Genomic DNA, 20,983 nt, shown 5'->3' with positions numbered 1-20,983 from the left:
GGGTAGCGTCGATGTCATGGTCGAAGTGTCAGCGGGGAGGACAGATGGATGACTGGAGCTGAACTGACCTGCGAGTGACAACACTTCCGCCGCGTCTCCTCGTGTTGACTGTTTACATCCAGCGGCGCGCCAACTGCAATTCAACGCTTCCTGGCAGGTGCATTGTGGGTAAGAGTCAGGAAACAGAAGCGAGATGATGACATCACAAAGCAACGTGTTGCCTGTTAGCTCTGTATCTGATCTGTATTAAACAAACTCAGCCTGTTAGCTCTGTATTCAAACTTAGCTTGTTAGCTCTGTATTTAATAAACTCAGCCTGTTAGCTCTGTATTCAAACTTAGCTTGTTAGCTCTGTATTTAATAAACTCAGCCTGTTAGGATCTGTATTAAATAAACTCAGTCTGTTAGCTCTGTATTCAAACATAGCCTGTTAGCTCTGTATTTAATAAACTCAGCCTGTTAGCTCTGTATTCAAACTTAGCCTGTTAGCTCTGTATTTAATAAACTCAGCCTGTTAGCTCTGTATTCAAACTTAGCTTGTTAGCTCTGTATTTAATAAACTCAGCCTGTTAGCTCTGTATTCAAACTTAGCCTGTTAGCTCTGTATTTAATAAACTCAGCCTGTTAGCTCTGTATTCAAACTTAGCCTGTTAGCTCTGTATTTAATAAACTCAGCCTGTTAGCTCTGTATTCAAACTTAGCCTGTTAGCTCTGTATTTAATAAACTCAGCCTGTTAGCTCTGTATTTAAAACGACTCCAGTGTGACAGCGATTGGCTTTAATCTCATCCTGATCATCGCCCTCCCATCATTCACTCTTTGCTTTCAACGTCACAGCCCAGAGGCGTGGCTACGAACGGAGCCAAAATGGATACCGCGGGGCGACGGTTTCACAATTCGCACTGATTCATCCTAGCTAAACTCGCTAGCTCTACCGGGGGAGGAAGCGGCAGCAGAGCGACTGTTGAACATGGCTGAACTTGAGCAGCACGAAGGAGAGCAGGTACCGTTCAACAGCGACAGAACACAGCTTCATTTATTCCACCGGTTGTACAAGTGATCATATTGAAACCTGAATACGTGTCTGACACTGTTTTGACAGGACCTCGAAAAGAAGATCGAGGAGACGAGGCTGAGATTCAACAACGAGTTCGTCCAAGGTTACACAAGTTATTGTGCTTAGTTACAAATTCACTTTCTCCTCGTCAACTTGTGTGGTTGTTGTCATCAGCATACGTTCGTTTATTGTAGCTTAGCTGACTGCTGCTTAACGTTGTGGTGACCTACATGCTCTGAGCCCAGATAAGCTCCAACAGTTAACTAGCTAATATTAGCCACGTTTTGTCACATATTGTGCCAGAGACTAGTGACAGCCCTGGGGCTGAACTTCACGGCCTGCTGGTGGTTCACAGCACTGTGCAAACAGCAGCTCAGCATTGATGAGTAGACGTAAAGTTGAAAGTGAATCCCATTTGAATTTTGAGCATCATGTGACTCAACCTGGTTCTACCTGTTGTGTTTACAGATTCAACAGAAAAATATGACTCCAGAGACGTGGAGAGGCTTCAGACAGACGATGCTCTGGTGGAGGGTTACCTCACATGGAGGATTTATGTTGTTGACGATGCCTTGAAAATGATCGATGATAGTTTCCAGTGGAGAAAAGAATTTGGTGTGAACGGTAAGAAGTTTTACACAGGACGTGCTTGATTTCACATCGTCTTTGGTGTCAATACAGTATCTGTCAAGCAATATCTGTTAGCTCCCTTTCCCTTTTGCAAAAGCATTTTTTATTAAACATAAAAGCTTACTGTTGTCAGTGGAAATATTCAAGCACTCCAACAACTAGTCTAAAATTAAAAAAAACAAACACGATTGTGAATTTGACAGCTTAAATACAAGCTTTCAGAACTTTTAAAAACTTTAATCCTGGTGCTACAGACACAATTGACCTTAAAGTTAAATATCCAGAGTCAATAGCAGAACTGTTGACATTGTTAAATTAAGTTTGCCAGCTTGTGACAGACACATCAACGGCTGTGCCGCTCCGAGATGAGCCCGGACAGAGTGTCATTGTGTGTCACACACCCATATATCTCCATGCATAGGCTACCGCTGAGAACAATCCCCACTGTTTCTGTCCTTTAGGAATTTTCTTTCTGACTTGTTAGTGTTAGTCCCTCTTTAATCCATCAAATTGTATTTGTGCAACAGTTGTTTCAGGAAACTTGATTTATTCAAGTCCATGAGTGCGCTTGTGCTTTCGTTGAACTACACATTCAACTTGGACCCTTTCTTTTTTAGCAGTTGATTCTCGTGGCTTGGTTAATTATTAATCAAAATGTGGTGTGGGGTGGAGGTTTTTCTATTCAGCTGTATTTATTTAATGCTTTAAATGAGAACTAACACCAGTTAACAATGTGTTGTGTGTACACCTGCGTGTTTCAGATCTCACTGAGAGCAGCATCCCCAGGTGGATGTTTGAGACTGGTGCTGTCTTCCTCCACGGCTATGACAAAGAAGGCAACAAGCTCTGTATGTACATACTTTATCAAAGACCTATTTAAACTGTACTGATATGGACTTAGTAAATACTCATTTTCATCAGTTTGATTTGATATCTGGTTCATTAAATGTGTTAAAACACTACTACATAAATCCAAAACTACCCAGAATGTGATCTAAAAAAACAAGTGTATAATTCATTAAACAATTTTTCCTGTGTTTAGTCTGGTTCAAAGTAAAGCTTCACGTCAAGGATGCTAAAACAATAGTGGACAAGAAGAAGTATGTCGCCTTCTGGCTGGAGCGGTACGCAAAGAAAGAACCCGGGATGCCGCTTACTGTTGTGTTTGACATGGCAGAATCCGGCCTCAGCAATATAGTAAGTCCGTGATGATGATAATGTTTCAGAAAATGATTTTCATTATTATATTTTGATTTGTTATTCTTTGATGAAAAATAATTTTGCTTGTCCTGATTGTGGTGGAAAATCTGCTGATCAATGGTCAACTCATCAATGAAGAAAGCGTTCAGGAGCCCTTTGACGTCTTATGCTGAAATATTTATTGAAGCTTGGCCAAGGAGAAAATCAGAATTCATCCATACAACATCCGTGCATGATGCTCTCTCATATTCTGAAGTCTGCTTTCCTGCAGTCACACTTTAAACCCCAACAGATCATTTAATCCATGGGTGAGCTTGTTCCTAAACAATCAAATGTATTTTCTAGTTATGGAGACAGTAGTGCTGCTTACACAGTCTCATATCTGTGATGTCTAGGGAGTGAAGGCTTTGACCTTTGCCAAGCTCTCACACTTCCCAAACACAACAGCCTGTTGCACTATGCTCCAGAGAGGACGAGAGACAGTGTCTATGAAAATTCCATAACACTGATATTTAACATCCGGGGTTTCAAAACAAATATTTTTGTATTACCTGGTAGTTACATATACTTTTCTCTTATTTTTCTTTGCAGTGATAGAAGTGCTGTTGAGTGTCCTCATATTTCTTGCAGTTTTAGCCGTGGTCTTCTAGAGACTGATGCACTTCAATGGTTTTACACTTTAGAGATTAAAGTAACCTTTAAATCCTGTTGGTCAATTCAAGTGGATTGCCTAATCCGCAGACTCACCGCGTCACAGGCGTTAGCGACTGTATTTCTCAGGCTAGGCTCTCATCTGGAGAAATGGCTTAATTAAATTCAAATAAACCAAAGTTGGGCTGGATGAAGAGACATGCAAACCAAATATAAAATGAGTAGATTAGAGGATGAGTTTGGAAATCAACCTTTATGGGAGTTTGTTGAACCACAGTACGATTTAGAGCACAAGAGTACCCAGTATGATCTCATTAAGGCTCAGGAGTGAGGCTCCTGCATAGCAATGAGGCCTCTAGTCAATTATGGAGCCCAGTCATGGTATAAGGTCTGTATCTATTGACACATGGGCTGTTTGTCTGATGATTGTAATCAACATAAAATCACAACATAGAAATGCAGCCTTTAAAACATGACAGAACCTTTTACCTTGATAAGCATTTTCTAATCTAAATGGGATTTATCATATGAATTGTTTCTCTCAGCCATGATTAGATTTTCTAACAGCCTTTAGATTTAATTATCTGTTTGATCAGAAGCCCATTGTTGTTGAAGTGGAAAACATGCATTTTATTTTAACCCATTTACTGTGAACTCTCCTTTTGAGGAAAAATGGTTTGTAAGAAGAATGTGAAAGATGGAGTTATTGAAATTGCATGGTGACTAAAACAACATATTACAGCAAGTCATATGATGATCTGTTTTGGAAATAGTGGATATCAAAAAATGAAAAGTTAGTTAAAAAAAAATTGTGCTTCAAATTAATTATCATTTTATCGTTACTGATTTGGACATGTTTACGATTAAACAAACGTTCTCACTGTCGAACATCCATAATGCATCTTTCATAGTTGGAGATTTCTGAGTTGTTTTGATTTTTACATCAGTGTTTTTCCCCCACTTTGTTTTTCAGGACATGGAGTTTGTGAAGTACATTATTAATTGCTTCAAAGTATATTATCCAAAGTTTTTATGTAAGTAACAAAAGTTGATATAAAAGCAAAATGAATATTTATCCAGATGGAAACATGTTTCAATCAATAACAGTGACTTTCATTTATTTTGAAGTGAAACAATTGATATGAACTTTGTTTTTCATACTATTTCAGCCAAAATGATCATTGTGGATATGCCGTGGATCATGAACGGTGAGACTGAGCCTATCCTCTCTTAACAGTCCATATGAACATGTATATTTTTGGATCCATCAGTAACTTCTCTAAATACTATAAATATTCTGACATACTGAGCATAAAATTTGTCTCATTCCAGCGGCATGGAAGATTGTGAAGTCGTGGTTGGGCCCTGAGGCAATCAGCAAATTGAAGTTTGCGTCCAGATCTGATGTCAATACTTTTATTGGCCCTGAGTACCTGCCGTCTCACATGGGTGGAACGGTATGTCTGTCTTTCTAAAATAGCCTTGTACATTGTGTTTTAATTTGTTAATGTCACACAGTTACAAAAGATTAACTTAGTTACTACAACTACACACATCATAAATAGTATTAATCTTCTTTTAGTGGGATCATATTGTGATGACGGCAAAGCTGATGTGTAAAAAGCTATATTATTTACATAGAAGTCAATGGGACTTTCTGTACTTGCATACAGTGTTTCTTTTAATTTAAACCGACAATGCGCTTGCTTAAAGTGATTTTGAATTATCTCACTACATCCCAGGACTCCTTCAAGTACAGCTACCCACCTCTTCCCGATGACGACTTCCAAACACCCATCTCTGACAATGGACCTATTGTTAGTGAGGAAGACACAGAGAGCAAAGAGGGTGAACTGGATGTGAAAGATGCCCTTGAGTCCAGCTTCAACTCTGAGAATGCAGTAAAACCCAAAAAGGTAAATTTTAACACTCTTTTCTTCAGTTCCTATGAAATCTTATTGTCGCCAGTGCTTCCAGAAATTAGTTAACTTTTATTTTTTTTAAAAACTTGTGTATGTGGGATCTTTATATGATCTCATTGTATATCTGGATTTGAAAGAGAAAGCGTTATATTTTTGAATAAAATTCATATTGAATGCAATTTAATATTGCTGATGTTTAAAGTAATACAGTCTGCAGCTGCTCTCATGTTTAACATAAACTGAGAGGGATTGAGTCATGATTAAATCTGATTGTGACATCTCAGACAGTGTCGTCCACCTCTGGTAGACTTGACACACTGCTCCCAGTCAAATTAGATGCCGCACTGTCAGAGATTCCTCCTCTTTCCTCATTGCTCATTTCTTTAAGTTGAGCCAGCGATTACAGCATGTAATCAGGCTGCTCTGTTGAGACAACTGTGAATTAAGTGGCAAGTAATGCCCTGAATTTGTAGACGTTAAGCTCTTGCTCATTGTCTTTTTGAAGGTGACTCCTAATGTCTTTGGCTGCAATTAAATCCTGCCAACAAATCCCATGCATCACAGCCAGCACACTGCTCTGCTCGTCATCTTCTCGGTTCCTCGTACGATCAGCGGAGGTTGTCGAGTCTGTTTGTTAAGCTCTTCCCTGCTGTAGCTAGATTCCTGTTTCCTCCGCAAATGGCATCAGTGTAGCACCATCGCTGAGACACCCACAGGCTTCAGTCTGTATACGTCTGCAGCTGTTGTCACCTTCGTCTTAGTCTGATGACACTGAATTTCAACTGCTTGCAGCAGTACTGCAGCTTGTGTCACAGATTCTACTCGCTCCCCACAGGACAATCGAGCCCTCACTGTTATCTGTTTAGCTTCTTTCTTTGTGAGCAGTTTGCAATGAAAGCCTGTGTGGAGATAGATGGAGGATATTAAGGAGGCCATCTCAGGATATGCACCTTGTTTGCAACTGTGGTTATTTCTTATTTTTGGTTTGTTATTTTTCTTGTTTTCCTGTCCCAGTCAGGGAGCAGTGAACTTGGATTTAACCTGCTTGAGACGTGATGACAATGACATAACTTTGCATTAGTTTCTTTAGCTTATTTTGCCTATAGGATACTAATTCTGTCTACTGGAGAGTTTTTACAGTGCTGCGTTACCCTAACTTACTCCCATGAGCCTCCTAAGCCCCAACAAACAAACAGTGCTCCTATTGTTAACAAATACCACATTGGTCATGCACAACAGATTAAAATTTACAAAGCGGGGATGTGCGAATCAGTGAATTGTTAGCCTCAACAATACTGTACAGGCACGACACAGAAGTTTGCTAATGCTCTTATACCGGGAAATATAAATATAAACACGGAATCTCCTCGCACTCTTTCTGGCATATGTTTCGTCAGATTGTGGCGTGTATTTGCCCCAAATAACCCCAGAGAAAAGGTGCAGAGCTCTCTATTGGAGCAAATGACTAATTTCATTAATCCCTTTGCTTAAGCTAAATAGATTGTTCAGAAATATTCAAGGTGAAAGAAAATAAGTTTTTCTACAAACTCCCAAGTTTAAATAATGAGTTATTTAGCGATTCAAATACCTTTGAATCATTATTTATGTGACTTCTAATTCTGCGACGGAAGGAAAGTTACATGCTGAAGTCTGGACATTTTATGAACTTTGGCCAGAAACTAATTCATTCAAGGCTTTCCTGTTATCTAATCTATTAGCTAAGGCCACCAAGCAAGTTCCGACAAACCAATAGTTTTGTATGGCAGTTAGTATACAGTAGGCTATTGACCAAAATGACCACAATAAAATATGAGGTTAATATAAGATCCTAAGATAAATGTTATAAATCAGCTGTGTCTGCTGTCTCATGAGAAGTTCATCAGGCATTGTTGTGTCACTATATCAGTAAACGTGCCTGTCAACATTTCAAGCCCTGCTTCTGATCCATTTGTCTTCATGACAAGAGACTCTCCACCTTCGCCTCCGCCACCACCACCACCCATCCCGACCTGAATTCTTCTGGGTTCCAGGCAGCACTGTGCTGAAAATGTCTTGGCCAAAGAAAAGCTAATTTTGAACTTTCTCTCTGTTTTGAAACAAGGGTTGGTGGTAAGGCAGTGTAAGGTCACACCTACACATGGAGCTCTGTGTCCGGAAGATTTCTGCAGACTGGAAAAGGCAGGTGTACTCACGCGATGCGATTTTCTGTGAGTGCACCTCCCTCAAAGTCGAACCGATGTCAGGACCACTCCACTTGACATTTCCATCCCTTGACCTGTCCTGGACTCCATATTTTAAATTTGACTTTGAACTGTTTTATGTTTTTTTATGAAGGAACCACAAAAATTCAGACTTGTTATCAAGGGATGTACGCTAAATGATGGATAGTGTACCTTTTGCACAATATCATGTAAACACTGAACCAATTGAGACACTCCTTTCAGTTTATTCTCTTAGAGATAATGGGAAGCACCTTCTCTACTGCCTATTACAATTTCATATTATTTGTGTCTTCTAACCTCAGATTAGAAAAGATGATTACTGTTATATTACAGTAGACTATGTTTGTAACCTACAGCACTAAACTAACTTCTTTAACTAGAGGCATCTTTTTAACCAAAGCCCTCTGTGCCTTGTCCACTAACACAATCCTTACCAGGCCTGTGAGTCTGGAGACTGAGACCATGTATAAAATCTCTGATTATGCTCTGTATAATCTATAGACACTCCTCACTGTGAGCATTGCACTAATCTTTCAGTTTCTGATGATGGAAAATCTTCAGTGATTTTTATTTTTGTCTTTTGCATTTCATATCTTACACAGTGTGTAGAAATCAAAATGAAGTTCTTAATTTTATTGTGTGTGATTATTACTACCATGAAGGTGTTTTTAATTCATTTGTTTCTCATAGTAAATTATGTTTCTTTGTTAATCAATAATTTAATTTTGTATGAGCATTTGACAAGTGGTGCCAATGATTTATTCGCCAAAACAATAATTTTGATTCGAATGAAACTGCCTAATATTTCAAAGTTTAATTTTATGTTTGAGCATGTTTTACTTATTGTTTTGTAATTCCTTGTATTAAGCTTGCTCCTTTAAAATGACAAATAAATAGAGACATTTCATCAGCAGCTGATGTCTTTATTGTGGCAGTTGCATGACAGCCAGCCATAAAATTAAGATGACATGTTTGGTTGCTTATCACAGCAAATGACACACTTCCTCTCTGAGTCATGAATGTTGCCATCACATGCAGAGGCCACTCACCTTTGCCCCTGCCCTCCCTCCCTCCCTCCAATCATGTCCTCACCTTCTCATGTTTGCACAATATGTGTTGCCAGCTACAATGTGTGAAAGCATCCATTTCCCTAAATTGCCTAAGTCGTCCATAACATCCAGCGCTGATACAGATGTTTCCCAATATCTGTCCCCTTTGTGTGGTCTTGTGGTCTGTCTGTCTCCAGATGATTTGGGTCAAAGGTTATGAATATGCTGAACTGAGTGAGTTGTTTTAAGAATTTTGTTCCAGTTGAACTTTAATTTGCTGTAGTTTTTTTGTCAGAAGTCACAAGTTTGTGGGTTCTGCATTTTCAAATGGACACGCTTCCTGTTGTTCTGTGCTCACACTGGAGACAACCTGGAAGTTGGGTCAGGAGTCGTCATGTGGGTTTTTCAGAGAAAAATAATTGGGAAGAAAGACTCTTTTGATGACCTTTATTTCACATGATCCATTTATTAATCATAAATGACAGCCAAGGGTTTCATTAACTGATAGCTTTCTCTTCATGAAGGGCAGGGGTCAAGCTTTTCGTTTTCATAGAAAGGACCAGATAAGGGTCACATGTTCCAGTATCTGAACTCTGAGTTCATTTTCTAATTAAGTGGTCTTTGTTGTTTTCAGGTGAATTTCCTGGAAGACAGTGTGAAGTCAGAGGACAATGATAAAACAGACGTGAGTGCCAGGACCAAAGGAGCCAGGAAGCCACTGACCACCTTCAAAGGCCCTCTGCTAGATGTTAGGTAGGTCATCCTGCTTCCTTCTCCAGTTTGTCATCAGTTATTTATGTCTGCGTTGATTTTTTTCATGGCCACACTGTTAGAGGAGAAAGGGAAAATGTGTCTACACACTTATATTTGCAAGCACTCAATCGTTTTATGAGTGAATGTTCTATATTGGACATGGGGTTGGTGTGATTTTCTATTTTGTGTCATCTTGTTAATACAGGTCCAAATTATGCATCAGGAATATTTTCTTGTAAAACTTTTGCTTTTTTAAGCCAATATTGATCTGTTAGTTAATCAGTCCACCACACTTAACCATCCCAACATCTAGTAGATGAGTTCAAGTGTCCTTAATTGTAATTGCTATGGCTATTCCACTCATTATCTGTAGAGATCAGTGACATCCCCATCAGCCCCAATTCACGTTTATGTACACAGACTGTACATAAAGATGGACGACATGTCAGCTCTCCAAAAGTGAGGCCAATGCATCCTCATTGTTCTCTGGTGGCTGGCTGCAGTGTAGGTCGTAAACCCCGCCTCCTTCATGTTCCTCAAATATGGTATGGTTATTTTAGGTAGTTCTAATCACATTGATGTGTGGTCAAGTCTCATTTATTCAGGAAGTTTGGTTTTAATTAGTTAGTTGATGCTTCGAAAATTAGATGAAATATCAGGATTGACAGCTTCGTACTCCACTCTGCTCATTACTGTGCAGCGTCTCGGTCTGAATTAGACCTTTGATCCGTGATACTTTATTTTTGTACAATTGGAGGAAGTGGGGACACATCAATCATTCTTATATACAGTCTATACTTTATCATTTAGCTTAAAGCACTGTTTTGCAACCTCACAAAACAGTTACTCTTGTTTACTGTGGTTCAGCAGACTATATCACACACAACATAAACCGACTGATTTTCCTGCGTCTAACTGGGGTTGGATGTGCACATAAGTCAGCTTCTTCTCACTGCAGCTAAATTCATTTGTGTCTGCCTGTTCTCTTTGTGCAAGATGCCACAAAACCTGTTCAGGTTCTGCACTGTCACTGTTCTCCATCTGAATAAATGTACATTAAATGTACCTAATAAACTTTCAACTGAGTGTATGCGTATTTAGGAGCCATCCACAAGTTTTAATTGCCTTGTAGGTATTGACCACAGTGTTTCCTTCATGTATTGGCTCAAAGCCTAAAGTCATTATTGATGTGTTGTCCCTTTAAAGCTCAATTGATCTGGTCACAGGAATTAAGGATGCTACCAATCAATTGTTCATTAAGAAGGAATGAGTCTGTGTTGTTCATTTTTAATGGTGCCACAGTAATCAGGGAGAGGCACTGGTCAATGATCAACTTCAAAATTAGTGAATTGCAAAGGAGCATAGCGATCATAGTGATCTGTTTGGATCTTCGGTATATGCTTAGTGGTACATTCACACACTGTATGATGTTCCTCCTCCTTTTCATGAGTGCTGTCCGTGGAGTGCTTTTTTTTTTTTTTTTCTAGAGTAACGGCTTTGATGTGAGGATTTGAACAGCTCCAGGCTGTGAATTATAGTGATAAACAGATTTAAATGAGCCTTAAATGCAATTATGTTTCTGAGCTGTGTTAGCTTTAATTCGAGGCTGGGGGCTTTAAAGGGGAGTAGGGGGCTTTGATCTTGTGTTTGCCAAAGGTTTCCAGAGCCAGAAGACTCACTCTGAGCTCCAGCAAACGTCAGGCTCTACAGCTGTTTTAGTCCAGGAAGGAACACATGAGGACATGAAACAGAAAAATATGTTTGTTTCGTCCATGAAATGAAGCCAGGCTACATCAATGAGAACCTTTATGTTATAATCCATCTGCCAGTTTATTCTTGGCAAAGAGAAAGTCCCCAGTGCATCAAGTGTTCTGTGTTTATTAAGGCTGAATTCATTAAATCACATTTTATTTTAAGCCAAATGTGACTGTTGAAAATTAATTAAGAAGAAGCAAGACAAAAACAACAATCAGAGAACAAGGCAAGGTAACCACAATGGAGAGTTTTATGTTTTTGGATTTCAGGATCATGCCTCCCAATTGCATCAAATTGTCAGAATACCTTTAGTTCTCCTTCTGCGTGCTCTCAGGTGTCGAGAGTGACATTGGTGTGATCAGAACACATGATGTGTCTTTTGTGTTTTGGGTCAGATATGTTAATATACTATGTCAAAGTGAAAAATGTATTACCTGGTCCTAAAGACAACATTGGCTCGTATCGTATCTAATTTACATAACTGTTGTCCTATCCTGCTCCTTCCCTTGATGAACGAACCAACAAATAAACATTAACAGGGATAAGTGCACTACCATGGCGAGCTAATTATCTGGTAGCTCACTAAACAGCACGGAAACCTTTCTGATAATGTCGCTTGCTAGCACCACACACTGTCTACCCATAGCATGTAAACTACAGCACACATTTCTCTCATTCTCTTACCAGTAACTGTTGTTTCTCTCTGATAATACTGCTTCCATTTTCTTGTAGTTTATAGTCTAACACTTCACAGGCTGTAGTTTGAAATCATGTAGTCATGGTTGAAAAGTATGTATATAACTTGCTTTAGTGACAGTACACTGTTTTTATATTATGCTCCAGGAAAGCAGATAGTTCAGGTGATGTTTCGCAGGAAAAGCAACAAGTCCTGCGGTAATCATATCACACAGACAGCAAAGCACAGGAACCACAGTCGCACACTCTTTACTGATAAGATAAAACAGAACCAACAAAGCAAATGGGAACTCTCGTCTGCATCTAGCATCTAAAATCTCTGCTGGGGTAAACAGACATTTTATAGCACCAAATCACAGTTGTTTATTCAAGATCTGCACCTCTGATGTCCACCCAGCTCCTGTTACACTGTGTGCTTTTTATATTTCCTCTCCGTGCAGCCCTGCAGAGGAGCTCAGCTTTGGTTCTGGAGAGACAGAGAAGAAATGTCTCATTATCCTGAGCAATGTGACCAAAAATCAAGTGGCCTTCAAGGTGAGTGTGAAGACACTCGCATGCCTGTGGGCTAACTTGGCTGCTTGAGTTTGTGAACAAGGGATGAGTTGTCAGGATGACTGCTACACAAAATAAAATAAAAACACAAATACAGCAAAAATATATAGAAGTTTAATTTAGAGAATAAACCTAAATGTACATTTTGTAAAATAAAAAAGTTTTCAGTATCAGTGCATATTGGCAAACTGAAAAAGCTGATATAAAACATCTGTGAAAGGCTCATCACAAATCAGTTGGTCTTTGTTATATATCATTATAGATTTATGATGTCAACTTGAGCGATGGCTCATGGTGTGATGTGCATTTTACCATATTTTCTAACAGTTGAACATATCAAACATGTTATTAAAGGTGAATCTGGCGTCTCCACAGGTTCGGACCACAGCACCTGAGAAGTACAGAGTGAAGCCCAGTAGCAGCTGCTGTGAACCAGGAGCTTCAATAGACATAGTGGTGTCCTTACATGGAGGTACTGCACTTTAGCTCCACTTACAGCAGATGTTTGCAAATGCAGAACCTTAGAATAATCTAGCGGTCCTGTCTGTTTCCCTTTCAAAGTGCCAGCAGCCACTTTTCTTTCACCTGACATACATATTTCAATAGTGATAAAATAATCATCTCCCCAAAACAAACAACCAGACAACTGACAGTGTTTGAGTCCTGTGTGGGGACTGTATTGTCAGCTTCATATGTCTCAGAAGACTCAGTATTGTCTTCTTAAGGGTTGCTCTTTGTAGCTTTTATGCATTGCAGGACTGTTATGTCCAACACTGAGGCACATTTTTGAGGGCAAATCATTCATTAGCTGTTTTTGTTATTAGTTCAAACAACAGTTGAAATTCTTCTCTCACATAAAAAATAACCCAAGTCTTAATTGTCAGGCATTTTAGAGCTGTAACAACCAAGTGTGCGGGCTTGCAGGATTATTTTTTGCTGTAATGTTGCCCTGAATGGTTTTTGTGCAGGATCTCAGGCCTCGCCACAGGACCGATTTTTGGTCATGGCAGCTGAGATGGACAACGTTGGATCACAAGAACTTGCCCAGTTCTGGAAAGAAGTTCCAAAAGCCAAGATCATGGAACACAGGTGCACACCACACACTCTTGGTGATGGCCTCTTTTCACACAGTTCTCATGACAGTTGTACTGGTGGACTCCTCGTGGCTCATTAGACTGTATCTTTCCCTCAGATTGCGCTGCCATGTTCTGGAGAGCTTGAAACCAGCAGTCAGTCTTCTGAGGGACAGTCCTGTGGATACAGGGACCAGCGGGCAGCCGGAATCAGACATAATGGTGAGTTCTGTTGAAGTGACTGTGACTCGTTATAATATACGTGTTAATTGACATATTTTTTAACACCTCAAAAGATTTGTATAGACTCCCATCATCATCAAGAGATTCTGGAGTTTGAAATGCAGCAATAAAGTTGTAATTAATAGTTTTTGCATTTTCATCGCATACTCCCAAAATAGAGAGAGCTGAGATCCTCTGAGTCACTTAACTCGACTGTTGTTCACGAAGTACTACTCACAGCATGTGACTCCACCTTAAAACACAAATTGCTTTTCTATATATGTCAAAAAATGTTTGCAGTTTATATTTTTTAGTTGTACTTGTATCTAAATTTGGATAAAGCCAGACTAGCAGTTTACCCTTGCTCCCAGTTTTTATGCTAAGCTTATTGCCTCCTCGCTCCAGGTTCATTCTAATGGACAGTCTTGGTGTGTTAACCAGATCTTGAACTATTCCTTCTCCTGCACGTTATAGTCTCTCTTGTTTCTGTGACTTTCATTACAAGGCTGTCACACTGATAAACCAGGTGAGTGATCTTTCTTTTTTCTTTATCCCACCAGCTCATGCGAATGACGGCGTGCAACTCTCGGCTAGAGCAGAAGCTGAACACGTGTCTCTGGCTGCAGAAGGTTCTCACGGGGCTGGTCCTGGTCCTCGTGGTGCTGAACCTTCTGTGTCTTTACCTGCTGGGAACGGCCCAGCCGACATCTTGATACCCCCCCCAGCTTCCTCCGCCTGCTTTTTGTCGACCACAGACACACAAGACGGTTCCAGCGGGGCCTCGGTTGAGACGGTCGCCGTGCGCTCTGCCTCCCCCTCCCTGCCTTCCCCCCACAGGCTGCCGTCATAAAGAGAAGGAGCGCTGACTTTAGAGACATGTGAGTCGTTATGCAGTTATTGTATGAAGAGATTGTACTCGTTGATTTCAGAGCACTTGAGAGTTAACAGAGACACTTTTAACAATGTGACATCAAATCATTCGTTCATTTTTTTAAGAAGGATCATAAAATAAATGTGTATTTATTGCAATTGTAACAATATTTAGAAAAAAATAGTTATTTTTGTGATCATTATGTACAATTTTTTACATTATATGAATCTACAGAATGTAAAATAAACTCTTTTTTTCAACTTACCTTTTTCATTTAAGATTATTATACTATTGTCCTTGTGCAGTCAAGTCAGGCAGAGATGAAAGAGCATCTACACACCCTTTATCTTTAGATTTAAATGTTTCCGTCACTCAAGTACAAGTATTTACACTCTGTAATAAACCCTCATTAGTGCAGCGGTGTCTAATTGAAAACATCGCCGTATACGACCCAACTAAACCTCTCCATGCTCGGACCAAGAAGCCACAGGAGATCGCTGCCTCCTCTATCTCCTCCATTTGTTTTAATTACTCCCAACACTTGCAAACTAAAAATACCAAAGCAATTACTGGCGAGTACGAGGACACGGCGCAACCCACTTGTAACTTAGTTGGAAGCGCTGATATCTATAACAAGATCCAGCTCGGAGCAATCAGGACGAGAGCAGCGGCACAACGAATGATTACGATTTGGTTATTAGATGTGTGCACATCAGGGTTTGTCTGGCAGAAACATCCGCAGCTTGTGTTCAGTAGGTGGTGGCCGCCTGCATTCGAGGGATGATTAGAAAGATGCACACAGTAATGAGCAAACTAATCCTACGTTGAACTTGATTATAAACACTCTGTTGTTTTGGGTGCCGCAGAATATTTATTCCCAGAAGATTACTCTTTCTATTTTAGTGATAACACTTCGTACGACTCCCTCTTTCCTCTCAGTGTACAACCTCTCTGTTAAAAGCTGCTTGTAGAAGGAAGTGGATCGTTTTAAGCCAACGTGTGTGCTGGATGTAAAACTTGCATGTGTGCGTCTCACTTAAACCCTTGGTAAGAAATGCATTTTGCACTATTTGGGTAGTAAGTGCCTATGTACTAAAAAAGGATGGGGGTTAATGGAGTGCTTGCCTCTGGAGAATAACAGTAAAAGCTTTGGTATCACACATAGGTGGGTTGATTTATAAGTGCATCCGAGAGCCACACAGTACCCGACTGAACCTGGGAGCTTGTTCAGATACACTGCACCGCACAGAGCGGGACACAGCACCACCATCAGTTATGGCACGACGGCTGAACTGGAAAATTATTTGAGCGCTCTTGTGACTGACGTTACCAGACGGACTCGCCCGATCGTCTACGTGTCGCTAATTACAGCCAGAGCACACTCCATATCTTTCCTGCACAGCTTCTGAAGTCAGAAGCTCCTCCACAGTATTGATTAAACATTACGCACCAGTTAAATCGAAGCGTGGCTCGATGTGCGGCTGAGCCCCGGGCACCTGTATGTTGTGTGAGGGGAACAATGATTTAGTTCAAGTGCCAAATTGGGGCAGGGGCGATCGATGGGAAAGTTAATGAGTGCTGCGTTTAACAAGAAGGGAGCGGGCGAGTCGAGCAACTGTTGCTTTTGTCACCGCAGAGAGGACGTGTCTGCTCACAGAGAACTACAATCAATTCCAGTTACTGTGGAGTAACATAAAACTGATCGCTCTGTAATCAATAGGTGTGTTTTATGCTCAGCCTCACATTTCCATCTACTGTGAACCTGCTCTCACTTCCTGTCGAGTCTGTTCACCCAATTTATCCACAGACTCAGAGGTCAATGAGTCCTCGAAGAGTTTTTGCTCATGATGGTGACAGCTGACAGGCTGCTGGGAGTTTTGGGAACATCGCCAGTGTCCCTCAACTTCCATTCAATATTTATCTTCTGTGCACATAAAAGACTCAACAGGGAATCAGATCTGACAGAAACCTGATTGAGGTAGTGGAGAAACAACATCGTGAGAGAAGAGATAACTTCAATAAAAAAATAGTTTTCTTTGATTTAAATGAATGGGAGTTAAACATTGGTAGCAGTGCCCCCGCTCCTCCTCTGAATATCACTATATGCAAGAAAATCAGATGCTAATAAATTCCAGATTCTTCACTTTAACATCTGCAAAGCTCCGTTTCTCAGACGGACACATGGATTTATTCATCATGTTGCTGTAGGACTGGAGCAACATGGTGAATGAAATATATCAGTTCATACATCCATCTGTCACTTAACTTTTACTTTTATATATACATATATATGATGTTGTTTTTTTATCTACTTCTTTTATCCCCAATGAATTCCATTTTCACATTTCTTTAGTTTGTTTGTGTGTTTGTTCCCTGCGCTCTGCTTGTTTTTGAAATATTCCCTCGACTCTGGGGAAACAACATTTTTTGTTTCCCAGAATAACTTTGCTTAATGAGCACGAAAACATAAACATTAGACTCTTTGTTTTTTACAGTGAGTGAAAAATGAGACAGTTGTGCAAGCGTGTCTCTCCACAGTCAGTCAGAGACATTTCAATGTGCAGTCTCTTTTTAAACAACCTGTCCGCACCATATACAGCGCGTAGGTTTAGTAGCCGTACATTTCACAACTAGATAGTAAATTTAATGGTAAACTAGTCTTATATCTGTTTTATTAGTTGTAAAAACACGTGAAAGCAATGAGAGGAACTAAAACGGGAACAAAAGAAGGAAGTTAAAGGTTTTTTTAGAAGTTCAGACCACTGGTGGATTGTGTGCTCAGTACAAAGACTGTGGTCGTGTTTGAGAACACACAAGCATTTAGCTGCATGTATGATCATACAAAGACCCGCTGATCCATTTCTCATCCAGTCTGAAGGAGGCACATTTGTTTGTCTTAATCACGAAAGTTCCACTGTGGATTTAAGTGTGTAATCGATCATAACAACTGTCATTTTGTTTTGAAATGACTTCATCTGTGCCTTTGGTTCATCTGCTGACGAGATCCCTGTAGAATTGAACCACATGGTCTTCAAGAATTAATATTCAACCCTCCAGGAATCAGACATGTATCATCTACTTCAAGTAAAGAATTTCAACACAGCAGCATCAAAAACCAAAATAAAAGTCAGTCTTTATTGCCACTCATAACAAAAAACAACATTAGCTGAATATTGACGTGTTTAATATTCAAAATAATCATTTGTAGCTTATTTTGCAGACTGTATTTGACCTCCTGAGTCTGTATTCTCATTCTGAATATGTATGCATTTTTCTTTATGAATATTCAAAGATCAAATCTTGCTGCTGGACTTTTAAGTCTCCCTGTAAAAGTCCAGATTCATTATTAGAGTCTGTCACTGAGAAGAATTACAGTCGATGACCATCTCAACCATGAGCCACGATGTGGTCATCCCACTGTAAGACTGTGCAAGTCCGCCCCCTATGGACTTAGAGGTGAAATGCTCCGATCTTGAGGGGTTGAGGTTTTTCAGTGCATGAAATCTTCTCAGGGTTCTTAATGGTAGAGGAGATAGTGTTTCAGTTCTGTGGGGAGTTGAAGGTCATGAATTCCACCCAGCCTTCGCTTGCCCACCGCTCTCCTGATGTTCAGCCTGCACATCTGCATTAGAGGAGACACTTCTGGGGGGGGGGGGTCATCAGGGGAGAAGCAGGAGCCATGACAGAGAGATGTTGGGATTATTAGCCACTGCTCAACCTAATGTTAAGACCATGCGAATCTTCCGTCAGGCTACTTGCTCAGTTTGTTTTCATTGAATACCTCCTGCTTGTCTCAGCAGCCTCTCTGCCAGGCTGTTGGGAGGCGCGAGGTCCAGCGGCCGTTGGCCCTCTGGGTTCCTGAGGGAGCGATCAGCCCCGTGGTCGAGCAGCAGAGACACCAGCTCTGGGTGGGACAGACGAGCTGCGATGTGCAGGGGCGAGTCACCAGACACACTGTTGTTCACACCGGCTCCTGAAGGAGAGAGGAGACTGATGAGGTTTGATCTCCTCACGTTACATAACTGCTGGAGAGCATCTCTGACAGGTCACTTCATGCTTTTCTTCTCCAGCAGCAAAGAGCACGAAATCTTTACTAATCATATTCAAGAATTGGTGGCATTTTCTAATTAAACTGAATTCACTCATGAATATTCCAAAAGATGAAGAAATATTGATTTTAGTTGAAACAAAGCACAACATGAATTTTAATTGGAGAAACTCGCTTTGTTATTCTGTTTAATTATTGTGCCAGATAGTATTATAATACTAAAGTTTACAAATGATAAGCTACAGTAGTTGTATGTGATGATTCTACAGTGATGGAGGAAGTACACTGATCCTAACATTTAGTAAAAAGTAGTTACTCTGCTATATATACATATATATCTACAAATAGTATTTAAAAGTAAAATTGTTTAACTTTAAAAACCTTTAACTTTTATGTGCAAAATGTCTAAATAATCAGTAAGTATGGTGAAGTAAAAATGACAATATTTCTCTCAGGTAAAGTAAAACTGTGAGTTAGAAGTTAGATTTTTACTGTTAAAAAAGTATTTTTGCTCTTCGTTTATTTTTTCTTTCACTTAAAACATTTAGTTTGTTAAATTTGTCATCATTTACAAAACATGATCCAAGTTACTTCATCCTGAGCCTAAAAGAAGAGTGCATGTGTGTGAGACGTCTCCTACCGAGCTGAAGCAGTTTCCTCACAGTACTCGGGTGCTGATTGGAACATGCAACGTGCAGAGGGGAACCTGACTGTTCAATATACTGATCCACGTCTGCACCGTGCTGAACAAGAGGAGCAATGCACTCTGGGTGACCTGGAGAGATTTTATCAGAATCATCAAAAATAGAAAAGATGCACTAGAAGGGATCTTCTTCTTTGAACTCTGCTTGTGAGAAAAATATGCAGATGTTTTTCTTTGTAGCCACATTAACACACAGTTTTCAGACATTATAAACTTTCAAAGAGCGTTTTCTGATGTTTTGGCTCCATGTGCATTTTGCGGTGACCGACCGAGCTGCCTCAGCATTTATTATCCGTGCGTAAATGCTGAAGAATGCGACCCCCTAACCTTTGGCTGCAGCCCGGTGGATTGGAGAGCTGGAGTGACTGGTCCCCACGGGAGTCGCTCCGTGCTGAAGGAGTAACGATACGCAGGTCATGTGACCCCGGGCGCAGGCCTCTGTCAGAGGAGTTTTTCCATCCACTGTTGAACCGTTTACCTGAGAGAGAGACAGGGGGGGGGGGTATTTTTAGATAATTCAGCAAAGATTCCTGATGAAAATCCTCAAACTAAAAGCCAGAATAAGTCAAGTGACACTTATAAATGAAGATAAAGAATTAGGAACAGTGTTAAGATCATTTCTGTACTAAAACAAATCATCCACTGATTACGTCTCCCTCCGTCATGCAGTGCATTGTTGTGGCTGAAAAAAATTGGACTTTGTATCTGCACATCTTTCTTAGTTAATGTGTTATTGTGCAATCGAGCATGTTTCTGCTTGTTAGCGCGAGAGTTTGTCATTAAAATGCAAATTTTGCAAAGTTAAACCCAGCAACAGTTTATATATTTGCCCCCGAACAAGACCACAGAGCAGGATTTGAGTTTTTCTTTCAACACAAAACATGCTGTCGTAATTTAAAACTGTTAGAAAGTCAAAATTAGACGATGATGCTTTACTGACATCTGCCCCGTTTTCCATCAGAAGTTTGACACAAGCCTCGTGGCCCTGTACACATGCTCCATGGAGAGGAGAGACCCGGTCCAGTGTGTTCAGATTTACACATATACCCTGAGAACAGACACATGTAGATTCAGAAATCCTGCAGAGGCTCATGAGTTGTGTCTTTTCAAATGATATATTTCATATTTTAGCAAAGAGTGAATACGTATTTCACACATCTGATGATTTTCCAACAAAATGTTTCCTAAAACAGAATCCTATCAAACATTACCTGTGTGATGAGTTTTTGCAGAGTGAGCACTCGTCCGTTGAAGGCTGCGTCGTGAATTGGAGACCAGTCTGATTCCACATCTTGGAATAAAACACATGAAAACAAACTTTCAAATCACATAAATGTGGATTAAAAAGAAATGTTGAAGGTTTTTGAGTAAAGCAGTGAATACACTCCAGCTGCAGTGTGAACTCCTGCTGCCAGCAGCTACTCACCACTCATCAGAGGGTTGGAGGAAAAAACAACAGTCCCAGTTTGACATGTAGTGTCTCGCGGCGTCTCTTTGTGCCCAGCAGACATATTTGTGTCGTTGTGTTTTTCCAAAATCTGTTTTTACTCTTTCATTGTTTCGCCTCACAGGATTTTTGG

At 40.2% G+C, this 20,983-nt stretch overlaps 2 protein-coding genes across 4 annotated transcripts; one reads left to right on the top strand and one right to left on the bottom strand.

The window, feature by feature from the left end:
• Positions 1-27: 27 nt before the first annotated feature.
• Positions 28-18,593, top strand: mospd2 (motile sperm domain containing 2). 2 transcript variants are annotated; one of them, XM_069532997.1, is made up of 16 exons: positions 28-168; positions 837-1,002; positions 1,102-1,159; positions 1,525-1,680; positions 2,448-2,534; positions 2,729-2,883; positions 4,511-4,571; positions 4,707-4,745; positions 4,870-4,994; positions 5,280-5,453; positions 9,365-9,483; positions 12,375-12,468; positions 12,862-12,958; positions 13,455-13,575; positions 13,679-13,781; positions 14,342-14,916. In XM_069532997.1, exons 2-16 carry the CDS (start codon positions 970-972, stop codon positions 14,492-14,494), a joined length of 1,575 nt encoding a protein of 524 aa, XP_069389098.1. In that variant the 5' UTR covers positions 28-168; positions 837-969; the 3' UTR covers positions 14,495-14,916. The 2 variants fall into 2 exon arrangements, 1 of the variants encoding a protein (XP_069389098.1); XR_011244312.1 differs by lacking the exon at positions 28-168 and adding an exon at positions 18,453-18,593 and having other exon boundaries at positions 842-1,002; positions 14,342-14,659.
• On the bottom strand, positions 17,774-20,970 carry LOC109631181 (ankyrin repeat and SOCS box protein 9-like). Of its 2 annotated transcripts, none has more exons than XM_020089788.2 (7): positions 20,830-20,970; positions 20,615-20,694; positions 20,344-20,451; positions 19,731-19,881; positions 19,341-19,475; positions 18,434-18,625; positions 17,774-18,294 (listed from the first exon to the last, which is right to left on the bottom strand). In XM_020089788.2, exons 1-7 carry the CDS (start codon positions 20,912-20,914, stop codon positions 18,170-18,172), a joined length of 876 nt encoding a protein of 291 aa, XP_019945347.1. In that variant the 5' UTR covers positions 20,915-20,970; the 3' UTR covers positions 17,774-18,169. The 2 variants fall into 2 exon arrangements, with proteins under 2 accessions (XP_019945347.1, XP_019945348.1); XM_020089789.2 differs by having other exon boundaries at positions 17,774-18,291.
• Positions 20,971-20,983: the final 13 nt, after the last annotated feature.

Source organism: Paralichthys olivaceus, chromosome 10 (genome assembly GCF_024713975.1).
Source record: "Paralichthys olivaceus isolate ysfri-2021 chromosome 10, ASM2471397v2, whole genome shotgun sequence".
In the NCBI taxonomy this organism is placed as follows: Eukaryota; Metazoa; Chordata; class Actinopteri; order Pleuronectiformes; family Paralichthyidae; genus Paralichthys; species Paralichthys olivaceus.
This window is presented reverse-complemented; position numbering and strand designations above follow the sequence as displayed.

Coding starts and splice junctions, on each gene's coding strand:
- mospd2 (XM_069532997.1), top strand. CDS start 970: ATGGCTGAACTTGAGCAGCACGAAGGAGAGCAG. Junction 4,995..5,279: donor CGTCTCACATGGGTGGAACG/GTATGTCTGTCT, acceptor ACTACATCCCAG/GACTCCTTCAAGTACAGCTA. Junction 9,484..12,374: donor GGCCCTCTGCTAGATGTTAG/GTAGGTCATCCT, acceptor CTCTCCGTGCAG/CCCTGCAGAGGAGCTCAGCT.
- LOC109631181 (XM_020089788.2), bottom strand. CDS start 20,914: ATGTCTGCTGGGCACAAAGAGACGCCGCGAGACACTACATGTCAAACT. Junction 19,476..19,730: donor CCACCGGGCTGCAGCCAAAG/GTTAGGGGGTCG, acceptor AAATCTCTCCAG/GTCACCCAGAGTGCATTGCT. Junction 18,295..18,433: donor GCTGCTGAGACAAGCAGGAG/GTATTCAATGAA, acceptor CCCCCCCCCCAG/AAGTGTCTCCTCTAATGCAG.